The 25,171-nt window shown below is 30.9% G+C and overlaps 3 protein-coding genes and 1 pseudogene across 3 annotated transcripts; 1 reads left to right on the plus strand and 3 right to left on the minus strand.

The window, feature by feature from the left end:
* On the minus strand, positions 1-1,460 carry LOC125866085 (non-specific lipid-transfer protein 2-like). The gene is made up of 2 exons (XM_049546377.1): positions 958-1,460; positions 1-246 (listed from the first exon to the last, which is right to left on the minus strand). Exons 1-2 carry the CDS (start codon positions 1,293-1,295, stop codon positions 237-239), a joined length of 348 nt encoding a protein of 115 aa, XP_049402334.1. The 5' UTR covers positions 1,296-1,460; the 3' UTR covers positions 1-236.
* Positions 1,461-7,422: 5,962 nt separating this feature from the next.
* LOC125866298 (non-specific lipid-transfer protein 1-like) lies at positions 7,423-8,650 on the plus strand. Its single transcript, XM_049546636.1, has 2 exons — positions 7,423-7,850; positions 8,592-8,650. Exons 1-2 carry the CDS (start codon positions 7,514-7,516, stop codon positions 8,594-8,596), a joined length of 342 nt encoding a protein of 113 aa, XP_049402593.1. The 5' UTR covers positions 7,423-7,513; the 3' UTR covers positions 8,597-8,650.
* Positions 8,651-14,887: 6,237 nt separating this feature from the next.
* LOC125866297 (uncharacterized) lies at positions 14,888-15,608 on the minus strand (annotated as a pseudogene).
* Positions 15,609-16,127: 519 nt separating this feature from the next.
* LOC125864153 (uncharacterized) lies at positions 16,128-17,364 on the minus strand. Its single transcript, XM_049544075.1, has 3 exons — positions 17,203-17,364; positions 16,761-17,050; positions 16,128-16,563 (listed from the first exon to the last, which is right to left on the minus strand). Exons 1-3 carry the CDS (start codon positions 17,362-17,364, stop codon positions 16,128-16,130), a joined length of 888 nt encoding a protein of 295 aa, XP_049400032.1.
* Between the last annotated feature and the right edge of the window lie 7,807 nt (positions 17,365-25,171).

Raw genomic sequence — 25,171 nt, forward strand, 5'->3', positions numbered from 1 at the left:
TGAATAAAATAGAACATGCATTATCAAGGTTGGATTGTATTATAACAAACCTCCAAAGTTTTATTACAAGACTTCGAGTACGGTTAAAAAAAAAAACACACAAAGAAGCTAAAGAGAGAGAAAACGGACACGATCCGTGATTAAGCAGGATCAATCTCGACCTATCTTATTCTTGTCCACATGATTGTGCTACTACCATATATTATGATATGGAAAATGAATCTCTTTCATTAACGTCACTTCACCCTGCATTGTCACATTAAAACAAACATTAACCAAGAAATTTACTACCTAGCTACATATATATACAATAACAGAAGGAGTTTCTAGAGTAGGGGTAATTAATTGTACAGAAAGCTCAAAACTGGATTTAAGTCGGATTTTTTAAAAAAAAGTTATTCCTCTTATATATATTTACGGTTATGCCACTAGTTGAAATAATTATATTGTATATTAGGGGTTGAAGTGTCCCACATCTACTGGAGAAGGGATAGTGGTCTCTTTATATGATCTTGGATAAGTCTTTGCTTGTGAGCTAACTTTTGAGTTTATGTCATAGACTCGATATTTATTTCATAATTTGACATGGTATATCAAAACTAGATTCATCGTAGTTTATTGTTCATTTGGTTGTTGATCGTTCCACTTTGATTGTTTTTTTTTTGAAAAATAATTTGTATTTTTTTTATTTTCTAGTGTTCAGTAAGTAAGAAAGAAAACATTATCCAAAAATATTTATATGTAATCTAGTAAAATACTATAGGGATGAGATAGGGTGGGAAATGAAGTTCGGGAGTGATGAAGAGTGTGATGGTCAAGGGTTTGAGCTTACAATTTTGGCGCAATGAATTTAGAATGTCTACTTAATAGAATTTGTTTTCTCTAATTCGTATCAAACACACCTTAAATGTTCTAATTTTTAAGATTGAATTAGGCTAACGTAAACTAAAAACATACTTGGAGCAGTCAACAGAGGGGCTGATCTCAAAAGGAATCTTGACACCACAAACTCCAGAGAGACCAGCAGCTTTGCCAAAATCAATGCCTTTTATAGTATTAGCAGCTTTTTTGACACATCTACATGATTTTCTACGCTCATGTGGTGTTTTACAAAGCTTAAGCAAATCTTTAATGACACCACAACAGCCTCCTATTGGGCCACGGTTCTGCAAATAAGGAAGGCAATTCACCACCCCAACCTGTATTTGGCCACAAGTCACTGCCTCTGCATGGGGTGCAAATGTAATCAACATGCACAAAACCACCAAACATGCAATCTTGACAAACATTTTCATTCTTTAAAGAGAAATTGAGAGAATAGTGTGAGGAGTGTTGGGTAGAAAACACTAGTGACAAACTTAGGGTTTTTATAGAGGAAATTAATTGGAACTAAAGATGATGAAGTGGCTGAGGAATTTATTCCAAGGCACCTATTGATATAACTGATAAAGCAAAATTAGATGACAGTTTCAAATCGATTAATCCCAAACTTAACTTAAAAAAATATAATTTACTCTAAATTTATTTGGTTTATTATTTTTTCAATCCAAAAATCAAAAACTCAAATCAAAATTTTCATATTTAATAGGAAAAACTATATAATTAGACATACTTCACTACCATATATATTATTGTTACTCATACTTTTAAAATATTATGTATTTTACCACTAATTAAGAATTTTCTATGTATCTTACACTTAGATACATGTGTTTTTGCTATCTGATACACAAAAATATGGAGAGAGGCGAGCAAGATTCGTATGCATCTGGAGTGATTTGCATGTATATGGGATACCCGATATATGATAGGGTGGCGAGTGAGATGGGAGAGACACGAGGGAAGCGAGCGAGATTTCTATCACAGATAAATACATGTGAATCCACTTGAATACAATGTATCTAGAACAAATTACACCTAAATTTGACCCCGTGTTTCCAAGATACATGTATTTGGATGTATCTTAAGTAATTAGGCGCTCATAGACTAGTCAGATTTATATAAGTTCCTTTATTTAATTAGAGTAAATTTTAGGTTTAGCAAACATAAAAATCATATTTGTATGCTATAACTATGGTTTGTATAATTGCGCTCCATAGCAAATTTTATGTTCGCTATGACTATTAATCTGTATAGTTCGGTATACATATACATAAAAAATATGTATCTGGGTCTATTTGTATATTTCGGTATACAAATAGGTCCTGCCCTTTGTATATTTCTATATACAAATGGGTCCTGCATTTATATATTTCGGTCTATTTGTATATTTTGGTATACAAATGGGTTTTGTATTTGTATATTTCGATCTATTTGTATATTTTGGTATACAAATGGGATGGCAAAAAACATGGAATGTTTGCTGCGAATTACAAATAAAAGAAACTATGACTATAACATTTAATTTGAATTAATAGTTTGCTATTTCATACAATTTTCCCATTTAATTACGAATGGCCCGAATGCTCGCCCCTAGAATTCTCCATGTCTACGATCGATGGCTTTTAATTAGCCATGTACCATTAGACTTTTCGTCAGTAACTCACATTATTGATTATTCCTCTGTTGTTTGCTTTCACAAATGTCTTGATCTGTGGAAAATGGCCNTTCATACAATTTTCCCATTTAATTACGAATGGCCCGAACGCTCGCCCCTAGAATTCTCCATGTCTACGTTCGATGGCTTTTAATTAGCCATGTACCATTAGACTTTTCGTCAGTAACTCACATTATTGATTATTCCTCTGTTGTTTGCTTTCACAAATGTCTTGATCTGTGGAAAATGGCCACTACATAAAGGAAAAATCCAAATTATAATCTCATTATGATCTTTATCACTTGGCCATCTTACCCATCAATCATCATCACGTGGCCAAGGCATGAAGAAAAATCTTGTTTGGATTCATATGCTAAGTCAAGTTTTTTGGTTATATATCGATTGGTCTTTGGCATCATCTTCCAAGAAGCAACATCTCCTAAGATGCTAAAGCCATAGTGTTGTTCTAAAAAGCCATGTGTGAGCAATGTTTTTTTTTCTCTTAAGCAACTATAGTTTGAGTCTGAGATCATTATTGACTATGAATATATTTAATTATTTTACTAAGTGAAGATTCAAGAACATATTTTTTCATTACCTGTAAATTAGGTCTCCTTCAACTAATATATAAACTATGTGGTTTTTATTATTAAGATGAGTGAAAAATGTTAGAGATATCGGCAATGCAATATTAAGAATATTAATGTACAGAGATAGAGCTAGGTGGGGATTTATGGGTTCGGACGAATCTAGTAGCTTTTCTGTAGACCCTATATTTTGTACTAGAAAATTAATTAAATATATGTGTATATTAATTTGTGAACCCCTAACAAAATTAATTGACAGTTATTAAAGAAATTTAGAACCCCCAAACTCTTAATCCTGGTGTCACTTCTGTTAATGTATATGTTAAATTGCGTTACTCTTCCGTCTTGGAAATATATAGATGAAAAGTTGCCACAATTTCTTTTAACAGTTCCATAAAAACTATAAAATTTCTACGTATGAACCAATGATCTCATGTTCGTACGATAAAAACTATATAATTAGACATATTTCACTACTATATATACTACTATTATTATCTGTACTTTCAAAATATTACATATCTTACCATATCTTAAAGAAAATACACTTAGATACATGTATTTTTGCTACCATATACACAAAAATAGGAGAGGTGCGAGTGAGATTGGAGAGGGAGGAGAAGCAAGATTCGTACGGATCTTGAATACATGTGAATCACAGTATCACACCAATACATCTATATCTGAGATACATGTATATAGATGTATCTGGAGGCACCGAAATCTAATAAAAAATTAAATATTATAAACTAAATTGTATCTAAATAATTAGCTCCTAAACTAATGGAATTTACGTAAGTTCCTCTCCCACTATTTTCTTGTTTACTCTTTTGAAAGATTTTCCGCACCTATAAATAATAGGGGTCTTCTTTCTTTCAGTGGTAATTTGACCCTAAACTTTGTAGTTAATAGTTTTTAAAGGCATACAAAAATAAAACATGACAAGTAAAATGGATCGAAAAGAGCAATTTCTTGTGACAATGGCTGTACAAGTAGTGTAGTGAGGTGTATATTAGTTGTGAATAAAAGAAGAATTGTGAGGAAGTAAATTTTAAATCTATAATACATTCATTCATTAAAAATAGAAAAAGTAAGAGATTATTATTTGTTGAAGGAAGATATTTTCAGTGGAGATGTTTTGGACTCGATGATTAGTTTCAGAACTAAATTGAGTCATACAGTATTGTACTGTAATATCCTAAATAGATTTTTAAAAGAAAAAAAAATAGTCACAAAAGTTTCTTATTAATTTCTTTATCATTTGACTTTTCTTCAGTAACTCATGATATTTTGCTACAGTTTTGCTTTTACTGGACAACAAATTATGTCCTAATTTGAAAAATCAAATTTATAAATTCTTTGTGATCTCTATTATTTGGCCATCTTATCAAGAAAATGAGCTTTGGAATCATCTGCCAATTAGTCATGTTTGTTCAGCAATTTGTTTAATTTGGCATCATTTGCCAAGCAGCGACGTAAGTGGAAAATTCAGAGAATCTTCTTCTAGGAAATTAAGTAGCGATAGGAAAAAAAAAATTCCAGAAAAAGAAGTTCATTAAAAATGAGAAATATATTTTTCAAACGAAAGTAAGAAAGATGAATATCACAAAAGTAATATTCGGCATACATCGTCTCATCTGCATAATACTTTTGGGTTCAAGAAATTATTGATCTATTTATGTATGTCGTGAACATCACTCATGTGCTTGAAAATCGATCCTTTAATTTGAACTAACTTAGAATTTGGTTTAAGATATGGATATGTTTTTAAAATAATATGATCTATTATGTAGTATTTGATTTTAAGCTAAAATGGTAAAAATAAGTAAAAAAATCATAGAATTTTAAATTTATAACTTTTGACGTATAAGCCAATAACCAAAAGTTAATCCAAACAAACGCTTAGTATTATGAATCAAAATTAGGTATGTGTAAGCTTCTAGAATGTATACCGGAATTTTTGGGTGAAAGAAAAAGGAAAAACTACATAACTAATCAAACATAGATACTATATATACATAATTACTTTCAAAAAATTATCTAACATAGATATACTTAAGATTTTATAGTAATTTCTCCTCATTCGCTCGATACATTCCCACTTTTCTCTCTCCTTACACGTTAATTCCCTTATCACCCTCTTACTCTCTCCCTCTATATAATTCATTGTGCGAATCTTTCTTCTTTTCTATTTCCATTTCTTATATTAATAAATCACATTGAAGTTTTACCTGAATTATTTTTATCCAAACATGTGATTTTTGATCTTCTTAGATTGATACAATTAATTATATTTGTGTATCAGAAAAATTGTTATACTAGCTAGTATCAAATTGTATCTTCTTCGGTCGACAACATGAATACAAATTAATTGTATCTATGTATCAAAAATAATTGAATTTGTGTTTCTGAAAAAACTAACACAATTATTATCAGATTGTATTTGTGTGTCGAAAAAAATTAATACAACTATTATAAAAGAAAAAAGTAACAATTATTATGCGTGTATTAATTTTAGGATTGATACAATATTCAAAAAAAATATGTATTAAAGTTTTTTTCATTTGTGAATCAAAAAAATTTGAATAGACTATATTTGTCTATTTATTTCAGGGATGATACAATATTCAAATTATCAATATTTCTTTTATCTGTGTGTCACAAAAAATTGAAGTAGACTCTATCTATGTATTTATTTTAGGACTAATGCAATTGTATTTGTGTATCTATATATCAATTTTAAAGCTAATATGTGTATCTGTATGTGAGTTTGGCAGAGAGGCGGCGAGATTTGAGAGAGATAGAAGAGAAATTAAGTATATGTGTATCTGTGTATCTCAATTGCAATTAAAATACAAATTGTATATGAGATACACCATGCTTGTCTCTATTTTTTATTTGTCTCGATTTCAGCTCTATTTTTTAAAATTATTGTTATGAATTATAATTAGGCAAACTATATCTACTATTTATAATCATAACCCAAATTATAGCTACTTATAGTAATTCCTCATAGAAATATGTGTTCTAGTCCAAAATAATAGGGAGTTGGACCAATAACATCGTTATGAGGAAATTAAACAAAATGTTTATCGAATTAAACAATATTTCTTTTCACTGTTGCGGATTTTGTTAGTGGGCTTTAGGACTTTAGGCTAGCCCACTTTTGTAAATATAATCACTTATTTAATACCAAATAGGAAAAAGGGAAAATTGTATGAAATAACAAACTATTAATTCAAATTAAATGTTATATATAGTCATAGTTTCTTTTATTTGTAATTCGCAGCAAACATTCCATGTTGTTTGCCATTCCATTTGTATACCAAAATATACAAATAGACCGAAATATACAAATGCAAGACCCATTTGTATACCAAAACAAATAGACTGAAATATACAAATGCAGGACCCATTTGTATACCGAAATATACAAATGCAGGTCCCATTTGTATACCGAAATATACAAATGCAGGTCCCATTAGTATACCGAAATATACAAATAGACCCAAATACATATTTTTTATGTATATGTATATCGAAATATAAAGATTAATAGTCATAGCGAACATAAAGTTTGCTATAGAGCGCAATTATACAAACCATTGTTATAACATACAAATATGATTTTTATGTTTGCTAAACCTAAAATTTGCTCTAATTAAATAGAAGAACTTTTATAAATCTGACTAGTTTAGGAGCGCCTAATTACTTAAGATACATCCAAATACATGTATCTTGGAAACACGGGGTCAAATTTAGGTGTAATTGGTTCTAGATACATTGTATCCAAGTGGATTCACATGTATCTATCTGTGATAGAAATCTCGCTCGCTTCCCTCGCGTCTCTCCCATCTCACTCGCCATCCTCTCATATATCGGGTATTCCATATACATGCAAATCATTCCAGATACATACGAATCTTGCTCGCCTCTCTCCATATTTTTGTGTATCAGATAGCAAAAACATATGTATCTAAGTGTAAGATACATAGAAAATTCTTAATTAGTGGTAAAAATACATACTAATATTTAAAAGTATGAGTAATAATAATATATATGGTAGTGAAGTATGTCTAATTATATAGTTTTTCCTATTAAATATGAAAATTTTGATTTGAGTTTCTGATTTTTGGATTGAAAAAATAATAAACCAAATAAATTTAGAGTAAATTATATTTTTTTAAGTTAAGTTTGGGATTAATCGATTTGAAACTATCATCTAATTTTGCTTTATCAGTTATATCAGTTGGTGCCTTGGAATAAATTCCTCGGCCACTTCATCATCTTTAGTACTTCCAATTAATTTCCTCTATAAAAACCCTAAGTTTGTCACTAGTTTTTTCTACCCAACACTCCTCACACTATTCTCTCAATTTCTCTTTAAAGAATGAAAATGTTTGTCAAGATTGCATGTTTGGTGGTTTTGTGCATGTTGATTACATTTGCACCCCATGCAGAGGCAGTGACTTCTTGCCAAATACAGGTTGGGGTGGTGAATTGCCTTCCTTATTTGCAAAACCGTGGCCCAATAGGAGGCTGTTGTGGTGTCATTAAAGATTTGCTTAAGCTTTGTAAAACACCACATGAGCGTAGAAAATCATGTAGATGTGTCAAAAAAGCTGCTAATACTATAAAGGCATTGATTTTGGCAAAGCTGCTGGTCTCTCTGGAGTTTGTGGTGTCAAGATTCCTTTTGAGATCAGCCCCTCTGTTGACTGCTCCAAGTATGTTTTTAGTTTACATTAGCCTAATTCAATCTTAAAAGTTAAAACATTTAAGATGTGTTTGATACGAATTAGAGAAAATAAGTTCTATTAAGTAGACATTCTAAATTCATTGCGCCGAAATTGTAAGCTCAAACCCTTGACCATCACACTCTTCATCACTCCCGAACATCATTTCCCACCCTATCTCATTTCTATAGTATTTTACTAGATTACATATAAATATTTTTGGATAATGTTTTCTTTCTTACTTACTGAACACTAGAAAATAAATAAAATACAAGTTATTTTTCAAAAAAAAAACAATCGAAGTGGAACTCAACAACCAGATGAACAATAAACTAGGATGAATCTAGTTCTGATATACCATGTCAAATTATGAAATAAATATTGAGTCTATAACATAAACTCAAAAGTTAGCTCACAAACAAAGACTTGTCCAAGATCATATAAAGAAACTACCCATCCCTTCTCCAGTAGATGTGGGACACTTCAACCCCTAATATACAATATAATTATTTCGACTAGTGGCATAACCGTAAATATATATAAGAGGAATAGCTTTTTGTTTTAAATCCGACTTAAATCCACTTTTCAGGTTTCTTTACAATTAATTACCCCTACTCTAGAAACTCCTTCTATTATATATATATATATATATATATATATATATACAATAATAGAAGGAGTTTCTGGATAGTAAATTTCTTGGTTAATGTTTGTTTTAATGTGACGATGCAGGGTGAAGTGACGTTAATGAAAGAGATTCGTTTTCCATATCATAATATATGATAGTAGTAGGAGTGTACAAAATCGAACCGAAAACCGAACTAAACCGTAAATTGAGTCCAATCGAAAAAAAATTTCGACTAGTGGTTGGTTTAACTTGGTTTGGTGTTGAAAAAAAAACCCGACTATATTTGGGTTGGTTTGGTTTTAACTAAAAAAAATCAACCCGAGACCAAATCAACCCGACATTATATATATAATTTTAAAATTTTATTTTATACATAAAATTATTTACTTTTATATAATTTTTAAATATTTCTTATACTTTTTTTATAGTTTTTATCTTTTAATATATTATTTCAAGTTTGAAACTTAGAATTTTGAATAGTTCCATAAAGATTATAGTCCATAGATGTTGGTAATTATAATAAAACTTAAATCAAAATCAAATTAATACTAATGCTAAAAAAAAAAAAATCAATTTAACACTAAGAATGACAATAATATTGAATATTTGTTCTTTGATTTTACATTGGTTTAGACAATTAAAGTACAAAATCTAATTTTAATTTCCTTTAATATTTAGTCATGTAACTAATATTTATTAAACTTATTTTAGCATGATTTAGTACTTTTAAATTATGATCATTTTCATTATGACTTGTTAATTTGCAATATTTGTTTTACGCGATTTCATTATTATTAATTTTTTTTAGATATTTTAGTGCATTAATCATATCATTGTTTGTGTTGTATTCTTAAGAAAGACCTTAATTAGTTGTATTTTGGTAGGACTGGAGAAATATTTGACGTACAAGTAAATTATATGTTTTTATGAATACTTTAGCCAAAAAACCCGAAAAAACTCGAAACCCGAAAAAATCCGAAAAAGCCCGAGGTTGAAAAACCCAAGTTTTATTGATTTGGTTTATAAATTTAAAAATCTGACACAAATAGTTTGGTTTGATATTTGAAAAACCCGAATCAACCTGACCATGTACACCCCTAGGTAGTAGCACAATCATGTGGACAAGAATAAGATAGGTCGAGATTGATCCTACTTAATCATGAATCGTGTCCATTTTCTCTCTCTTTAGCTTTTTTGTGTGTTTTTTTCGAATCGTACTCAAAGTCTTGTAATAAAACTTTGGAGGTTGTTATAATACAATCCAATCAGCTTGATAATGCATGTTCTATTTTATTTAGTTCAATGGAAGTGTGATGTACATAACCTGATACAAGGCAAGGCGTAATTCTTGATTTTTCATATTAGGTTACACACTATATATATATTCTCTATAACAACATTTTGATACAACAATAAAAAAAAAATTCTAGACAAATGACACCATTATAGAGAAGTTTGACTGTATTACGTTCAACAATATCGTACCTCCAACAAAAGGTTTGAAAACAGAACCACCATATTCAGCACAAAGCCTAAGTACATAAACGTGTTCTGAACACGACATCAATGGTGCTTCACTGAATCAAATAGAAAATGTAACTCGACTAAAAACTGTATCAACCACCAACATACATCAAAGATTTAAAAATTATTCTTGCCCTTCACGAAGGGAAAAACAGAACAATGGAAAATATACATTAAAAAAAAGGGAACTTATGTAAATCCCGTAGTTTAGTTAGGAGCTAATTACTTAGATACACTCTAGTTTGCAATATTACGTATTTTATCAGATTTTGGTGCCTCCGAATACATGTATATCAGATACATGGGTCAAATTTAGGTTTAATTTGCTTTAGATATATTGCATCCAAGTGGATTCTCAAGTATCTGGAATACATAGCAAATATCGCTGGTCTCTCTCCCTATTTTGTGCATCTGATAGCAAAAATACATGTATCTTAGTATAAGATACATAGGAAACTCTTAATTAGTGGTAAAGATACATAATATTTTGAAAGTATAAATAATAATAATAGTATATATGATAGTGAAATGTGTCTAATTATATAGTTTTTCCTTAAAAAAAACACTTAAAGGGTTTAGAATGACAGTTTATATTGCCCAAACTCTCCAAAAATGTTACCACACCCCTGTCAGCTGATTCAACAGACGGCCACCAACATTTTCAAAGAGTACAAGCAGCTAGCAAATATCATGTGTTGAAACTCACCACCATAGGCATTCGTGGGGTTAGAGGTGTACAAAATCGAACCGAAAACTGAACCAAACCGCAAATTGAGTCAAATTGAAAAAAAAACCCTACTAGTGGTTTGATTTGGTATTGGAAAAAAAAAACCCCAACTATATTTGGGTTGGTTTGGTTTTAACTAAAAAAAACCAACCCGAGACCAAACCAACCCAACATTATATATGTAATTTTAAAATTTTATTTTATACATAAAAATATTTACTTTGATATAATTTTAAAATATTTCTTATACTATTTCATAGTTTTTATCTTTTAATATATTATTTCAAGTTTAAAACTTAGAATTCGGAATGGTCCAATAAAGATTATAGTTCATAGATGTTGACAACTATAATAAAACTTAAATCAAAATTAAATTAATACTAATGCAAAAAGAAGATCAATTCAACACTAAGAATGACAATAATATTGAATATTTGTTCTTTAGTTTTACATTGGATTAGACAATTAAAATACATAATCTAATTTTAATTTTCCTTAAATATTTAGTAATGTAACTAATACTTATTAAACTTATTTTAGAATGATTTAGTACTTTTAAAGTACAATCATTTTCATTATGACTTTACAATATTTATTTTATATGATGATTTCATTATTATTTTTTATTGAATATTTTTGTGTCATCAGTACTCATCTCATATTTTGTGTTATTTTTTTTAAGAAACACCTTAGATAATTATATTTTGGGACTAAATAAATATTTGGAGCACAAGTTAATTATAGGGAAAATTACATGAAAAAACTAACTTATATCAATAAATTACTTAAAATAGCTACTGTTTGCTTTATTTACCATTCGCCACTTACTTTTTGTCATAATTACGGTTGTCAGTTTTTGTTTAAGCATGCCTTTTTTTACCCGGCTTCACACGCTACTTGTGATCTCTGCATAATTTTTCTTTTACCCTTTTTCACCCAAAATTCAAAATTTCAGTCTCTCCCTCTCAATTTGTTCTCTCAGATTTTTTAGGTAATTATTTTTTCGGTTTCATACTTATTTCATTGCTTTTGTTTTTGTATATTACTGTGAATGTTTTTGTTCCTTTTCAGTTTTTTGATTTTATACATTCAAAATCATGGATGAAGAAGAAACACCTTCTAAGAGAATCACTAGAGGTATACAATCGAATCAAGAGTTTTTGGATGATTTTCCATCTTTTTCTTTGGGTTTAACTCAGGATTTCCAAGAAATTTCAGGGTCCATTGCTAAATCTCAAATTAATCAACAAGAGGGTATGTCGAAGTCTGGTAATACCCCATTGAAGATGAAAGAAGTCATGCATGTTGCAAAATCAAAAGGAAAGACCAAAAAATGGATAAACATAAAGAAGACAAATCAGTTGATGTTTTGACTTCAAAGAAGAAGCGTAAAGTAAAAGAGATTGCATCTACAAGCAATAAACAAGACAAATCAGTTGATGTTTTGATTTCAAAGAAGAAGCGTAAAGGAAAAGATATTGCATCTACAAGTAATAAAGAAAATGCCCAATTTGATTCAGTTGAACAACTACATTTTGGAAGAATTGAGGTAATTTGTATAATATATAAATGTATATATATTTGAAGTTCAGATCTAAAGTTCTATGCCTATCTGTAACTGTTTGAATATATGTAACGACCCTAAAAATGAACTAGTGAAACTAAAGCCTCACATGTGAGTTTGGAGTTGAGAATTTGATGAAATGATGAGGAATGACCGTGACGTCCGGAAACTAGTCATTTGAACTAGTGAGTGTTTTATTGTAGAAAATATATTTTGACTGGTTTTAAGAGTCGCCACTTAATTTTTAAGAAAAATTAAGAAAAAACTATTGTTTTCAAAAGACTAAAACAGAAATCACTGTGAAAACTTTAAAAAGAGTTCGAGGTTCTTATTAATATTCTAGGAAGGTTTCAAAAGCACCTAGAATGTCCACTAATGTGGTTATCCGACAATTAATTATTTGGCTAAAATAATTTTAACTTAACTCGACTTGCAACATTGAACTATTTTATAGTTTGAAACTATTTTAAAAGAAGGGAAAAGGGGAAATATTGACCTACGATCCAAGTAAGATACTTCTCAAAATTTGTTCTTTTAAGTCTTTTGAAAGATGATCGATTTAGTTAAATAATTAATTCAAAATNACGCTCCACATTGCCCGAAGTTGTGTTCAATCAATTTTGCTCATCATCTTGTTTTGCTCAAATATCAAGCATGCATCGTTGTCATGTTCAAGCACAACTGTTTAGATATTTTATGTTGCGAGAGGTGGAGGGTAGTTCTGCTAATGCCATTATGATTTACATAAATGGTACCACTCTACGTTTCACCCGTAGAGATTTCTGTCTTGTTTCTGGGCTTAAATGCAATGATGATCTGTCAGAATTTGTGTTCAACACTGAAGAACCAAATAGACTTCTTCAAATGTATTTTCCAGAAAAAAAAGTGTATCGAAAGCAGAATTTGCTCAAAGTTTTAATAATAAGGTATGGGGTGACAATGCTGATGATGCATTAAAGTTTGGAATTTTGTATTTCATACATTCCTACATTCTATCTGAAGAGCCATTCTCTACAATAATTGAGCGAATCGACTTTGACTTAGTAGAATCTGGAATGTATATGGATTATCCGTAGGGTAATAAAGCGTTTGAGGAGCTGACAAAAAAAATAAATGGGAAGATGAAAAAAACAGGGAAGTATTACAGAATTTATGTGAATGATATCCCTCAGCAACCTCATGGCAGCTTGTAAGTTATTATACACTTGTCCTTTTTTGATGACCTTTTTCATAATTCAACTGTTGAAAAATACCTTGTATTTTTATGTATTTGTATATAGGAATTGTGGTCTATACATTTCGGCATATGCAGAGTTCTTGAGTGATGGCAATGGCATTCTAACAGGTCCATTTGATCCTGATTTTATGCGTAGCAGATATGCAGCACTGTTGTGGAATTATGGCATGCGCAAAAATCAAGCTGAGGGGATTAGTGACAGTGAGGCACCAGCCAAGCCAATCAGATCAAACGTTGATGTGGATAGTAGTGAACGTATCACAGTCACTTAGTTTTATTGTACTTTTTTTTTATGTTTGTTTGGAATCTTGTATTAGCAGTAATACTTTTTGAATATTCCAGTTTGATGGGAGCAACATTTTGTTGGCTCTATTATTTTGTTTAATGAACTCAGATTTGCGTTTTTATTTGTTGATGTTTCATATATTATACAATTTTTTTCGTGAATATAAACTGATATATACTAATTTATATAGATGAATAGTTTGACATATTATACAATAATTTTTGAATAATTATACAACTTAATTGAGAAATCATTATACAAACACAATTATTACTATAGAAAATTGTATATATACCTATATATTCGTTTCCCTCTCTCACTTTATACAAAAACACAAATCTATAAAATGTGTTTTTGTTTGTATAAATCAAGAGAAATTGTATATATGCATATATTTTCGTTCCCCTCCCTCCCCTCTCCAAGATCTCGCTCACCACTCTCCCACATCTTGCTCCCTCACTCACCTCTCTCACTTTATACAAAAATGCAAATGTATAAAATGCGTTTGTATTTATATAAAGCGAGAGAAAATTATATATATACATATATTTTCGTCCCCTTCTCTCCCCTCTCTTAATTTATACAAACACAAATGTATACATTGTCTTTGTGTTTGTATAAAGCGGGAGAAGATTGTATATACAGATACAAATGCATATATTTTCGTCCTATACACTTTTGATTATACAAATACGGTTTTCTCATGCCCAGTTTTTTTTTTGTCTTTCTCTCTTTCTCGCTTTATACAAACACAGATTATACAATTGATCTTTTGTATATGTATACCAAATCAGATTATACAATTACTTTCTTTTGTATAAGAACACTAATTTATACGTAGTTCAACTTTCATAAAATTCACTGTTCTGATAACACCTATAGAAAATAGTTATACATAGTGGGTACCTGTTAAATTCATTTGTAAATAGTATTACATACGGGGTATCTGTTAAACACCAATCGTGATCATGTATCTATACAACTCAAATAATATTCAAATGTCAAAAGTGAGGCAATATTATATGTATAAAATCATCATAGAAATTTCAAATTGAATCATTTCTAAACTTCTCGAGGTTGATTTCTACAAGAACACCTATTGTGACCTGCAATACCACATGTACTGCATGTATTTGTCCCCTTAGATTCAAACATCTCTCTTGCTGATTTGTCGTGAGCCTTTTTTCTTGGTCTTCCAGGAGGCCTTTTGAATTCTGGAGGCAAAACTAAATCAGTCATTATGTATCCAAGGACCACCCATTATGTTTTATCTGGCAATGGGTATATTGGAAAACCATAAGTCTTCAATACTATTGTCGGTGTGTATAAATTCGAGCAGAACTCATCTGGTCCTAAATTCTTGAACTTCAGAACAACCCAAGCATGTTCACATGGTATTTCTTCATACTGAAAGCTTCCACAAGTACACCTTTTCTTCTGAAGACAAACTATATAATTTCTACCTTTATTATTGACATTGTGAACATATTCAGTTGACGGAAAAACCTACAATATACAAAAATGGATCAAAACAGATTATTATGTACAAATATATACAAATATATAGAAACCATACCATCAGTCGTGTACTCATTGCTTCATTGATTTTGAGTATCTCCTGAAATTTTCCAATCAAGGGAGTAAATGTGAATGATGCCTCTTTTTTGTTATCACAATTTCATCTGCCAAACATCAGCCTAACTTCCTCTAGAAAATCATAAATTGGCAATTCTCTTGCTGAAATTAATGCTGCATTTATACTTTCTGCGATATTCGATGTCATTGACCAACCACGATGAACTGGTGCATAAATCCTAGACCACTTATCATATCCAGCTAATTCCAAGTATTCCTTTACTCGTATATCTACCTTCTCTACTATCTTCATTAGCCTATCAAAATCTGATTGATTGGACGTCTTAGCCATTGTATAGAATACTGGACTTAATTTTTCATTGGATTTTCTGTACTTTGTCTGAACATTCTTCCAAAGGTGCCACATACAAGCATAGTGTTGCACATCATTATACACTTGCGTAACATCCTTTATGATGCTATCGTTTCTATCAGACACAATACACATATTGTTCCTTTTCCCATACGATTCTCTTAGTTGTTCAAAGAACCATGTCCAAGAGGCATCATTCTCTAAATCTAAGACACCGTATGCTAGTGGAAATATATGACCTACACATGCATATTTATACAATTACAGAATTGCAGATTATAAATATATATACAAAAAGTTATGTATAATAGTCATTCAGAATTCATATATGTATATATAATATAAAATACATATTTATATACCTGCACCGTCAGTCGTGCTTGCTGCTACAAAAGTTCCATTATAAGGTCCTCGGAGGTGACTCCCATCAACTACGACTACAGGTCGACAATGGTCAAATCCTTTGATGAAAGGATCCAATGCAACAAATAGGTACATAAACCTATCTTCATCTGTTTTCTGCAAGCGTATATGGGATCCTGGATATGTAATACCAAATATATACAAATACTCAGGTAGTTTGTTGTAGGATCCTCCTGGCGTGCCCCTCAAAGAAATCAAAGCCCTTTCTTTAGCTCTCCAAGCCAACATGTAAGTTATATCAACACCAAGATCCAGCTTCATATCTTTTTTTATGTCAGCAGGTGTGTATTTCCTTTTATGATCTACCAATTTAGGCTTAACAATTCCTCTAACTAAATTGTTTGTTACTTGTCGTTGTGAATACACCCTATCTTTCAGTGAACATTTATGTTCAGTCTCTTATTCTAAACATTCCTGATTTGTTAATATTTGAGGCCTTCATTAACCAATCACATTCATCGGAGAAACACACAAGATAACTACACGTAAAATAACCAATATATACAGATAAGTCAAAATTATACACCTAATAACAGTTGAACAAATTTATACAAATGATGTTACCTGATTGAATTTGACCTCTTTGTTTTAAACTGAAATCGTTCCGCAATTGCATATTGCTCTATCACACACTTCAATGTAGCTTTATTATTGTATACTTGATCTACCTTTACATACTTATGCGATGGATCAGTAATCACCACACTGCATTTCTCCATTTGAAAGGTATCGAGGGGATTTACTATCTCTGCAACTGTCAGTTTCTGTTTTTCAAATTCCTCAAAATCAGTTATACAAAGTGATCCAGAAATACCAGATGCTACCGTAGTTGAACTTTCACAATGTTCACTGTTCTGATAACACCTATCAGAAATAGTTATACAAAGGGGGTATTTGTTAAATTCATTTGTAGATTTTTTTAGCATTACATATATCCGCACCCCCATCTCATGTGTATCATCATCCTAGTACTACTCTGATCAACCTTAAATTCAATTTTTAGTACCTTCACAGTCACATCCACAGCTAGTTGAGTTGTAATTATATTATACAACTCTGTAAATGAGGCATTTTCTCTGAAAACAACTCCCTCAATAACATAGTCAACATAACAGTTTGCATCATCCCATTTTCCAGAATGCATTACCAAAATAGCTATGGAAGACATTCCTGTATACAATTAAATATAAGTATAAATCAGTTGTTATTAATTCATTTATACATACACTAATTTATACAATTTTACAAATCAAAATCACTTTATAACAACTAATTTATACAATAATTAACATGGCTCTATTCTTCCAACTATTTTATACAATTAATCACTGAAATAGTTCAATTATATAAATACAGATACGAAAGTTTATATTTATACAAACAATAACTTATACAGAAACTAACTCCGCATAAACTACAACTATCAATGAATTATACATATTCAAATCGCAATTCAACTAGAACTAATTTATACAATTTTACAAATCAAAATAACTTTATACTAACTAACTGCACAGGAAACAATTGAAACATACATTCATTCAAAGTTCCGATTATTCATTCCGATTTGAATTTTGATTAAATAGTTTATACAATTATAGATCAATTAAAATACAATTGAATCAGTTTCTTCAATTAGAAGACCTAAATATCAATAGATTAAACCAAAACTCCAGAGCACCAAACAGAAAACAGATGAAATTCATTGTATTATGTACCTGTTGTATAATCAACAATGAAATCGATTGATTTGTTCTTGAATTGTAGTCGCCAATACGACAATCTCAGAAGCAAAATTAATTGTAGTCGTTGATTCGACGATCTCAGAAGAAGACGATCTCAGAAGAGAAGTGATTTGCTGGCTAGATTGGTGCGTGAATTAAGGGATTTTATACCTCTTCAAGCCGATATTACCTCCATTAAGTTTCAAAATAATTGAATTCTATTTATACTAATTACAGCTGTAGAAAAAAAAGTACCTTTTTATAAGAAGCGACTACAGCTGTAGCTATAGCTATTGTTGGTAATTATTCAAACTTTAGCTAATTTGATTAATTACTTTAATTACTGTAGCTAAACGCGAAAATTTCCCTTAATTATATGTTTGTATGCAAATTTACCGAAAAAATTCAAAAATCTGAAAAAATCTGAGGTTTATTAGTTTTGTTTGATTAATAAATTTAAAAATTTGACACAATGGTTTGGTTTGGTATTTGAAAAATCCGAACCAACCCGAGGTTGAAAAACCCAAAAAATCCGAATTTTATTAGTTTGGTTTGGTTTATAAATTTAAAATTTTTACATAAATGGTTTGGTTTGACATTTGAAAAACTCGAACCAACCCAATCGTGTACACCATTATAAAAGAATTATGACCACTTTTTCAAGGGAATTTGTGATACGATCGTCGGCACAAGTCATAATTGCTACAATATATTTTTGCTAGAGAATTTGTAAATCTTCTAAACTAGTGTTTTAATAAAAGTGAAGTTCAATATATTTTATACTTAATTGACTAATTTGTAAATCTCCTACATATCTCTCGTCCCAACAATTTCCTAAGGGTGCAAAGGGACCTTTCCATGGATAAGAGAGATTCCAAATATTAGATCCAAATTTGACGAGTAATTTTTTATGTTAGTTAGGCTAATTCACTGAAAGTAGGAAATTGAGCTAAAGTTTTTTGCTAATAGCTCAAATTTTTGCAAGTCCTTTGTGTTGTAATCTGAACTTTTTATGGAATTAAATGCAACACTTCAGGATTACTGGAGATTTTATTTTATTTTTTATTTTTTGTAAAAGAAGTTCAATGTGTTTTATACTTTTTTTTCAATTACACCCAGATTAGCTGGAAGTTATTTATTACATCAGAAGAGTGCATATGGGCAAGCCCATATATAATATGTGAAAGATTATTTTGCTTCATTGTGAATTGTTATCGCAAATCAATGGTCAAAACTGCCGGTTCCCAGTCATGACTTAAAACGAATAAAAATCAATGGATCAGACTATTGGGATATATACTATTAACCATGCGTTTAAATATAGTATTTGTTTTACTTGAAAAAATAAAAATGGACTTATTTTCGAAAAATCGACTAAACTTATATTTTGAAGAGAAATTGATTTTCCAAAAGAAGCAGAGTCGCCACTTAATTTTTTTAGGAAAAATCAAGAAAAAAAACTTAAGGTTTACAAAAGACTTAAACATATAAAATCAATTGAAATAAAAAGGGTTCGAGTTCAATGTACATTTCGAGAAGATGTTAGGCTCTCGGAATGTCCGCTAACTTGCGGTTGACAGGCGATTTGACTAAAATGACTTTGACTAATTTTGAGGAAAATATTAATTAAGTAATAAAACGCATTTTTTATTTTAAGGGAAAATAAACTAAAGGGGGGTTTTCTATGGGAAATAATTCATAAAGTGCAAGTCAAACTAAAGAATATAAGTAAAGTGATAAGTAAAAATGTAAATATATTTAAAATTAAGCGTAAAAAAAGAAGAAATGACTTCTCTTGGGCCAATTTACCCAAAATCAAATAAAATGGTTAGTTGATTCAATAACACAAATAAGCAAGATTAAAGGAAAGTAATATTGAACTTGGGCCAATTTACCCAAATTCTCAAATCTGATGGGCCCAAATTTATTTTCTTATCCCAAGTCTAAATATGACCCAACACCTGCTGGACCTGCTGCAAATTTCCTTGGGCCTTTGGCCCCCTTTTCATTCTCATTTGTCCTGATATACACTAAGTGTGTATTTTATGTATATAGCATGTATACCACTAATTCTCGAACTTCCGGACCTGTAATTTTGTTCGAGCTTCATATTTCTACATTTCTCAATCTGTATTTTCGCGTTTTTACCTGTATATCATATTTTCCAACTGTCTACCTGCGTATACAACATGTATATCAGCCTGTTTTTGACTCTTTCAGAGCTTGTAAATTTAATTTCAACATTATCTTGCTGCTTTCAACCTGTACACCAGTTTCACTGACCCAGTAATGAGGCTGACTCGAGTAAGAAGAGCAAATTTGGGCCTTTACAGCCCAAATAAGAATGCAAGGGGAATAGAGAAGTCTGTGAGGACCCAAGGCAGATTCACATGCAATAAAATGGCTTGAACAAGACGAAATTCAATTAAAATGAAAGCCACTTAAGAAATTTAAATTAGATCAAAACATACGACTCTAAAGAAGACCAAATAAACCAAATTAACAATGACAAATTTAATAAACAAACTGTGACACTAAACAATAGCACATATATATGCATATATATACGCTTATGAACATATTATATTCCAGGGAATACATAACCATTAACCAACAATAAACTCAAAATATTAAGAGGAAACATGCTGCATAATTAGCAAATAAAACATCATATGTTTAGTCTAACCAACTCTATTTAATGAAAGCTAATGATGTTATACATGGATAAATACAAAAGTGCAAAGAGAAAGATGTTGTTAAGCAAAAACACCACATAGGTAATTGAAATAGATGGCACACTAACAATCAGGATAGATATCTTCAAATTTAGACAAAGATAGGAGAGCCACTGTCATTTTAACTAACAAACGCATGCTGGAAAATTAATTATTAAGCCTCAAAACATCGAAAAATTAGCAGGTGCTTAGATAATGTGAACCAAGGCTGCAATTTTAACTCTAAGGACAAAAATAGACATTCAAGAAATAGATAAAACTAAAAGATTAGAGCAAACATGCGACTATACCATATATGTTAACCAAATAAGTTGATTTGAGAAGTCATGCTTACATGAATACCAACATTAAACAGTAAGAAGCTAAACACAACACACCTGATACTTAAAAGGCATAAATGAAGCAACACAGACCCAAAGACATCAAGCATTAGAGTTAAAAGAAAGAGTGACGAACAGAACTCAAAGATAAGCCTGGAAACATCAATATTAGGTGCAAACTGACCAAAAAACTTTGACTTGCCAAATCATGAAATCACATAAGAATGAACATATCACATTGAGACATTTAACAAACCAACGATAACTAATAACAAACAACCATGTAACAAAGCTTTTCCGGCATAAAAAAATATCACATCGACATAGAAGCAGAGACAAGGAGAATGATGCAAACGAAAAAAGTGTTACCTTCTTATGGGCAGTGACTGAAACGAAAACGAGCTTGAAGACGACGAGCTCCCACCGACAAAGCACGACTCAAAGAACCTTGAATGAACAAAACAAAGGAACGAGAACAAAGGCTGATCGAAATCTCGCTTTCGGTCTATCTGTAGTTTTAAGAACTTTATGGTTCAAGTGTATTTCTTTCTCCCTGCTAAGCCTCAATATTTTCTCCAACCCCGCACAATGAATAAGAAAGGGTATTTATAGAANTTTAACAAACCAACGATAACTAATAACAAACAACCATGTAACAAAGCTTTTCCGGCATAAAAAAATATCACATCGACATAGAAGCAGAGACAAGGAGAATGATGCAAACGAAAAAAGTGTTACCTTCTTATGGGCAGTGACTGAAACGAAAACGAGCTTGAAGACGACGAGCTCCCACCGACAAAGCACGACTCAAAGAACCTTGAATGAACAAAACAAAGGATCTATCTGTAGTTTTAAGAACTTTATGGTTCAAGTGTATTTCTTTCTCTCAAATGCCTGCTAAGCCTTAATATTTTCTCCAACCCCACACAATGAATAAGAAAGGGTATTTATAGAAGGGAAATTAGGGTTCCAAACTTGGGGGGGTGTGAACGGATGAAATCGGATAAGAATTGGGCCCATGAATTTGAATTCTGAATTCTTTCACCATTCAGGGGAGACACCATTTTTCTGAAATTTCAACCAATTTCGGAAGAGGAAAGAGGAGATGGACGTCTCGGATTGATTCGATTGTCCTTGAGATGCTACGTGGCCTCATCTCGTGCTGGCGAGGACGAAACATCATTGTTTTTGCTGCTGCGATTGTACTATGGTTAGGTACGGGAAGAAGACGACAACCCAATCTGTACTGGACGCGTCCAAGGCGTGAATTCGGCGTGTATTTCGCCGTTGCTTTCCGTCTATCTTGTTAACGCCGTCTCATCGTGAGCTACTGGAAACGTGTTCGATGTGCTGAGTATTGACGCCGTTTCGATTTTCTGAACGTTGGAGATAGGACGCCATTTGAAAACGTGAGGAATCTCCGTGTATCGCTGCCTCTGTTTCGTTGTTTGTGCGCTACTGATGAAGACGCCGTTTGGAATCTGGGTTCTTTTAGAATCGGAAATGGGCCGGGTCGACTGGGAATTGAGTGGTTGGGTCGGATATTGCTGGGATTGGTTTGGGTTGGGAAATGGCTGAAGTTATGGGTTAAAGGTGTTGGGCCACTGATTGAGAGAGTGGAGGCCCAAAACATTCTGAAAATTGAATTAAAGTTGGGGTAAACAATTGGCTAAACTTGCAATTAAATAATAGCCAAAATGAACTTCAATTATAGCCAAATCGAATTAACAATTTAACCGAATGAGTTTAGTTGGTAATTTGGCTAAAAACTAGATAAGGTGAATTAATAAAAAATAATTAATGAGCTTCTTAATCTTAACGAAATGAAATAATCAACTTGATTATAAAGTAATTAATTTAAGTATAAACTAATTGACTCAAAATATAAACTACCCTTAAGTAATTAAATATTTAATTAAAACTAAAATCTTTTTTTTGAGACGATTTTTGAACATTCATAAAATGTACTATTTATATAAAACATATATATTATTCAAAAAATTATAAAAATGACAAAATTAGTTTAAACTAACTTGAAAAATATTTTGAATTTTATAAAGTCGGTTATTTTAAATCGTTGAAAACTGAAGGAGCTCGATGATTAATTCCTATGGTGGAAGGTCAAAATTGGGTGTCAACAATATATTTTATAGAACAATTATTTATTCAGTTTTAATAGATCATATATTTGTTTATGGTGTCTGTTTACTTATATAGCAGATGATTTAGTGTATACATTTTTAGCTTATACACATAGGATTAAATCATCGGTTTTTATAAGTATAAAGTTTTTTGTTCACAATACAGGATGGAAATTGGACATGTCATCGGTACGATTGTAGCACAAGATTATATATAATTTATCTTGATTATGGGAACGGTATAGTTCCAACTTCTTGTGCTAGTGCATTTTGTATGTATTGAACGGGACCGAGTAGAGATAGTTGTTTTAGATTGACTAACAAAAACNAATTTATCTTGATTATGGGAACGGTATAGTTCCAACTTCTTGTGCTAGTGCATTTTGTATGTATTGAACGGGACCGAGTAGAGATAGTTATAGATTGACTAACAAAAACATATTCTCTAAACTATCAAATGTACTTATATTCTTAATCCTGATATAACTATTATGATCTGTATATATTAATTATCGTTTTGATTTATTAAAGGTGAGATTCTAAGATTGGTCAATATGCATGATAGATTGGATGATAATAATATATATTGGTGAAATTATAAGTTAGTTGATGGAATCCATATCTCGTTATAGAGATCGATTGATATGTTTTTTTGAGAAACTTATAGGTTTTCATCCTGTCAAACCTTGCAAGTAGATTTATGAATCCGACACATGAAATAAGTTAAGTAATGCTCTAGAGGAAATTAATCATTGAATTAAATTTGTCAGTAATTTAATTTATTGATTAATATCTATAATCTTAACATGGGAAATTACATAAGTGTTTAATGGAGAATTTCAAAATATAAATAGAGGAGTACTGTCACGCTCCGGGTCTACACCCTGGACGTGACCGGCATTCGAGAACCATTGCTAGTCCCCAAGAGAACCCTTGGCCTGACTCAATACTCAGCGGAAGACTTACTCAACAATATATGAACTCAAAAGTAAAGATTTTCTCATATGTATGTTGCATTATTTGACCGGATTTGTATGCAACAAAAATTTTGTAAGTAAAATTCAAATCAAAATTTTCATATCCATTCAAACTGTACGTCTTAGGTCCGCACCTAATGGACCTAAAAGCACATCGAGTGCAGTCTCGTGGGTGCGTAAAATGTGTAAACATGGCATGTTCGTCACTACCTTCACATTAATATTCAATTTCAATTGACTATTCCAATGGCCGTATATGTGTGACACATGATATGTCTATTTCATATCATCAGAAGAGTTGAAAAACTCTTAAATTCGACATGAATTATCAATTTCATCATTAAATTATTGTATTGAAAGTCTTAAAAATATCTTTTTACTTAATGAACTTAAATACAAGTAAAATGACAAATAAAAATAAAAATTTATTTTTGAAACACTAAATAACTAAAAATGAATGGAAGAAAGTATTTAATAAGTATCACTACAAATAGTCAAAGATTAAAAATTTCAATACGTAAGCTTGTAAATTAACACATTCCCTTTTAGCTAGTAAGCAATTGTTTTTTCTTTTCTTTTTTAGTGGATCGAAGTTGGGATTTTTGAGAATTGTGTACCAGAATAATTCAGAAATTTAATTCAAATAACCATTTTTGATGTGTAAACGTAATTGCCACACGAAACTAGACTATCCCTGATTGAGAGATGTCATCTTGTTTGGCCTAATTCATGTGTTTTGGTTTTGGTCAATAATTATATATTAATTTCTACCAAACTCAAATTTAGGCTAGGGCCGTGACAAGTTTGATCATTAGATTAAGGGTGTGTTTGGCATGGAGAAATGTTTTTGAATTTTCTCATTTTTTGTTGTTCAAAATTTATAGAAAATATTTGCTTGAAAACAAGTTTTGTAAGAAAAATATGAGGAAAATGATATCTTCTATGCAGTTTTAATGATTAACAAAGTAAAATGAAATAGGTAAGTTAGCCTGGTTCACAGATGCACGATCTCAAGAAGTTGAATTCGTAGCAAGATCACTAATAAATAAAGAAAAGTGTGCAATAATCAAGGAATGAA

The sequence above is a fragment of the Solanum stenotomum genome, chromosome 5, assembly GCF_019186545.1.
Source record: "Solanum stenotomum isolate F172 chromosome 5, ASM1918654v1, whole genome shotgun sequence".
Lineage (NCBI taxonomy): Eukaryota > Viridiplantae > Streptophyta > Magnoliopsida > Solanales > Solanaceae > Solanum > Solanum stenotomum.

Bases quoted from the DNA above. Each gene is read 5' to 3' on its own strand.
- LOC125866085 (XM_049546377.1), bottom strand. From the start codon at position 1,295: ATGAAAATGTTTGTCAAGATTGCATGTTTGGTGGTTTTGTGCATGTTG.
- LOC125864153 (XM_049544075.1), bottom strand. From the start codon at position 17,364: ATGTCTTCCATAGCTATTTTGGTAATGCATTCTGGAAAATGGGATGAT. The intron at 17,051-17,202 runs GTACTAAAAATT...AGGTGTTATCAG, and splicing joins CTGTGGATGTGACTGTGAAG to AACAGTGAACATTGTGAAAG. The intron at 16,564-16,760 runs GTAACATCATTT...ACTGAAAGATAG, and splicing joins AAGAGGTCAAATTCAATCAG to GGTGTATTCACAACGACAAG.
- LOC125866298 (XM_049546636.1), top strand. From the start codon at position 7,514: ATGAAAATGTTTGTCAAGATTGCATGTTTGGTGGTTTTGTGCATGTTG.